The sequence below is a fragment of the Nannospalax galili genome, unplaced genomic scaffold (assembly GCF_000622305.1).
Source record: "Nannospalax galili isolate Female #2095 unplaced genomic scaffold, S.galili_v1.0 scaffold881, whole genome shotgun sequence".
Classification (NCBI taxonomy): domain Eukaryota; kingdom Metazoa; phylum Chordata; class Mammalia; order Rodentia; family Spalacidae; genus Nannospalax; species Nannospalax galili.
The window spans coordinates 228,575-233,122 of record NW_008344709.1 but is presented as its reverse complement, the minus strand read 5'-3'; the positions used below and the strand labels follow the sequence as shown (position 1 = coordinate 233,122).

At 37.4% G+C, this 4,548-nt stretch overlaps 1 protein-coding gene across 1 annotated transcript; it reads left to right on the top strand.

Annotated features, from left to right (window-relative positions):
* Positions 1 to 3,206: 3,206 nt before the first annotated feature.
* LOC103740353 (olfactory receptor 8B3-like) lies at positions 3,207 to 4,139 on the top strand. The gene has a single exon (XM_008840935.1). The coding sequence runs from the start codon at positions 3,207 to 3,209 to the stop codon at positions 4,137 to 4,139; it is 933 nt and encodes a 310-aa protein (XP_008839157.1).
* The last annotated feature ends 409 nt before the right edge of the window (positions 4,140 to 4,548 follow it).

Below are 4,548 nucleotides of genomic sequence, written 5' to 3'. Positions count from 1 at the left end.
CACTATGTTTCATGTGCTTTTATCCCATTTATTTCTTGTTTTTCCAAATTCCTTTTTAATTTACTTTTTTTAATTTTTGTGGTTTTTATACAACAAATAATAAATTAGACATGCTTCCTTCACAAATCTAAGAAAGCATGTAGACATAGTGGATAGTTCACCAATTTTTCTACACATGGGACTTTATTTTAAACAGTTTTCTTATTTGTTTAATCACCACACAAGCCCAATGAAGGACACATTTTTACTATCCTTAATTTACAAAAATAAACTCAAGGCACAGATTGAGTAGCAGGCTCCAATAACCATGTAGCTTTTCCTTCTCCCTTCATTTTTCTAGCAGCTATATTAAACAATACAGAAAATGTTGACCTCAGTATTAGGCTGTTGCATTTAGGGATTAAGCAGTGGAGTCACTGAAAATTTCCAATAATTAGTAAAACTGTTTGTATTTTTAATATTTTTTATATGTATGCATGTATTCCCTGGATGTAGGTAAGCGCAACCATTTTGGGCAATGCCCACAGAAGATAGAAGAGGCTGTCAAGTCCCTTGGAACTGGAGTTACAGACAGTTGTTAGCTGCTATGTAGGTGCTGGGAATCAAACCCAGGTCTTCTGCAAGAACAGCCAGTGTCCTTAACCACTGACCCATCTCTCCAGCCCCTATTTATTTGTATTTCAATACAGTAAGCATGATTTTGGAGGGCTGCCATTTTTGCTCAGTGGGAGTGCACTTCCTTAGCTTGGGTGAGTGCCCAGATGTGAGCCAGAACACTGAACACAAAGTAAAACTACAAGAAAAATAATTTCTAAAAACTGATTTATAGAAACCTCAGGTATGATAATATCTTAAATTTTTTATCACTACGAAAAACTATGTACAAAGGAATGAGGATGCCTGGAGGTAAACTCTTTGGAATTTTACCATTGAAGGTGTGGGAAAAAGAGAAAATAATCAAAACAATAGATTTCCCTTAAGAAATGAGGGTGATTGGGAGATGTGAGTTCAGTATTGCCTCAAGCAAGCAGGATGCACAATTCCCAAAGAGAAGGCCATACCTGAGTAAAGAATGAGTCCCTGAGGATCTAAAGACACACCCTGGTCTAGAATGTGATTGTAGTCATCGCGTTTCCCTTATATCTGCTTTGTGTGTCCTGAAAAGTGACTGAGAGAAAACCTTCCTTGCCCATAGTCAAGTGTATATTTCTTCTAAGCCATGTAAAAGGTTCTGATCTCTCATCTAATGGACAATGTGGTAAGGAAAAAAAAAAAACTATGTATTTTCCTCTGATTTTGTAGAATATTAAGGAGTGCCATTACAGAGTATGAACAGTAATTCAGGAAGATTTCAAAAAAATAAGAGAAATTAATTTTCTGCTACACTCTCTTAAAATCAAGAAAATCAAAGCCTCATAGACTGATATTGCTCTTCAGGGCATCAGAGCAACTAAAACTGACAAGTAAACAATAACTTATCAAAGGATTTTGTCAAAGGAGGCTAAGTTTTGAAATCTTTTCTATTTAACATTTTCATTGAGATATCTCTAAAGCCTTAAATGATGAGGTCTGCAATTTTTTTTGGTCCCGATATTCACGGTGAAATTCCTAACAAGAAAACTGATTGACATATGCCTCTCCTGCATGTAGGAGGCCGGCTTGCTTTTATGTTATTTCAGTGTAGATACATGTAGTAAGACAATTATGCTAAGATTTTCCTAGTATACTACCGAGGATTGTTTAATTATTTTTAACATGTTGAACCTTAGATATACATTGATTTAGATATCTTTCTTAAATGAATGTTATTAATTTTTATGCATAAAATGCTTATATATTTAAAAATCAAATATTTTCATTTTTCTACAGTTCAGACAGTGATATTTGAATCATCTACTCTTTAGCCAACACCATCTGATTTTCTCTCACCCATGATTTAGCGACCAGCATCCCCCTCTCTGCTAGTGAGACAACAACTGTTTTAGATCACACATGGTAGTGAAGAGATGTGCAGTTTTTCCCTTTTATATTTAAGCTTGCTATGTTTTCTTAATGACTTCATCCTGAGGTCCAGGGATCTACTTTTTGCTTTCCTTTTTGGCAGCCATAACATTTAGTCAAAATTCCCAGACTGCACTGAAAAGAGGGTGAGGATGCTCAAATATAGGAGTTTCATTGTCTCAACGGAGAAGTTTCCTTTTACAGATCTCATTTCTGGATTCATGGGTCTACTATGACAAATCAGTATCTTAACTGACACAATCCCATTAGGAAGAGACCCAAAAATGGAGCTAGTTAGCACTAGAGAATTTCCACAGGCATGGACCAGGAATTCCAAACAGTTCACATCAAGAATGCTTCAATATGACAGCACAGGGCTGCAGCTTAGCCCCACTACCTGGACTCTTAACTATGATGGCCCTTAGAAAAATAACCCTTGCTTATCTGGCCCCTATTTTCTTGGGAATGATTTCACCTGGAGATTACTAACTTCAGAGTGGCTCACACTAACCTCCATAATGGTACATTGGCCAATTTGGCCTGTCCTCCTTTGCACAGTGTGAAATTTATAGCAGGGGGGAAAATCAGCAAGACCATAAAAATACTTCTCCTAAATATGGACTTCTGCAGTTCACAGCCAGTGCCTTAGGCAATAGGTAGTTATTGTCTAGTCCCCCATCCTGCTACTTTTTTTCAGTACACTCAACCATTGTTTACCTGATCTGAGAGGTGAATCCTTTCTGCACTACCACAGTACATGAGTTCATTACATTAACTCTTCCTACCAGAGTTCACTCTAAGTGGGACTCTGTGCCATGCTGTTATAGCCTCTCTCTTATGAGGGAATGGCTGAATTAAGGGAAAATGATGAGATAAGCAAAGGAAATTCTGTCTTGGCCCAAACTACTGTTCCCTCTCCCTTGTTTTTTTCCAGAATTCATGTTAGAATCCAGCATCCCAGCAGTCATCTGTGTAGACTGTTTGTGATGCTCTTAATATATTTAACTTTTAAAATTTGAATATGGAGAATATGGTACTGTTTAGTCACATGGTAGCATGATAGGCTGGATCCTTGATTTCAAGTAGATCATTGTCAGATAGTCTCAGAATGTTCTTCACAAATGTTAAGAAGCTGTGATTGTAAGTTCTGCCATATCTAACTTCACCATTTTCTTTTCTGCCTCCTCACATACGCCTAGAGAAAAATGACTATGGAAAATGCCTCCTTGGTAACAGAGTTCATCCTGGTGGGGTTAACAGACCAGCCTGACCTTCAAATACCTCTGTTCCTGTTTTTTCTAGTAATGTATATGATAACTGCATTGGGCAATTTGGCTTTAATCATTCTAATTGTGCTGAATTCTCACCTGCACACCCCCATGTACTTTTTCCTATTTAACTTGTCCTGCATAGACCTGTGTTACTCTTCTGTGGTTACACCCAAAATGCTTATGAACTTCATACTAAGGAAGAACCTTATCTCCTATGTGGGATGTATGACCCAGTTCTACTTCTTCTGTTTTTTTGTCATATCTGAATGCTATGTGCTGACAGCAATGGCCTATGACCGCTACGTGGCCATCTGCAATCCACTCTTGTATAACATTGCCATGTCTCCTAAGGTGTGTTCCTATCTTATGCTTGGTTCATATTTGATGGGGTTTTCTGGTGCCATGATCCACACTGGATGTGTTTTGAGACTGACCTTCTGTGATAAAAACACCATCAACCACTATTTCTGTGATCTCTTTCCTTTGCTGCAGCTCTCCTGTACCAGCACCTATGTCAATGAAATAGAGCTATTCATTGTAGCAGGAAAAGACATCATTGTGCCCAGTTCCATCATCTTTACCTCTTATGGTTTCATAATCTCCAGCATCCTCAAAATAAGGTCAACTGAGGGCAGGTCCAAAGCCTTCAGCACCTGTGGTTCCCACATAATTGCTGTATCTCTGTTCTTTGGATCATGCGCATTTATGTATCTAAAACCCTCCTCAGCTGGATCTATGGATGAAGGAAAAATATCTTCTGTCTTTTATAATATTGTGGTTCCCATGATGAACCCATTAATCTACAGCCTGAGAAACAAAGATGTGAAAAATGCCTTGAAAAAAACATTAACCAGCAGAAAATTTTGATACTGTAGTTATAACACCAAGAACTGTGTATTGACTAATATACTTTTTAAAATTATTGAACTTTTGTGACTTACATACAATATAATTTGATGGCATTTAGATTCACTCCCCTCTCTGTACCTCCCTTACTGTCCCCTCACCACCCACTTTAATGCTCTCTCTCTCTCTCTCTCTCTCTCTCTCTAGAGTATGTCTATGTCCCTCAGATTCATGCACTGGGCCCACTAAGAGTTCCAACCTTGAAAATATATTTTTTACTTTTACTGAACTCTTTTTGTATTGTATTGTTTTGTTTTGTATTGTATTGTATTGTATAGTTTTCTTTTGTTTTGTTTTTACCCCTTTATTTGGTTGTTCAAGACAAACCTCTCTGTAGCTATACTTGTCTTGGAACTTGTTGTATAGAACA

Coding starts and splice junctions, on each gene's coding strand:
- LOC103740353 (XM_008840935.1), top strand. CDS start 3,207: ATGACTATGGAAAATGCCTCCTTGGTAACAGAGTTCATCCTGGTGGGG.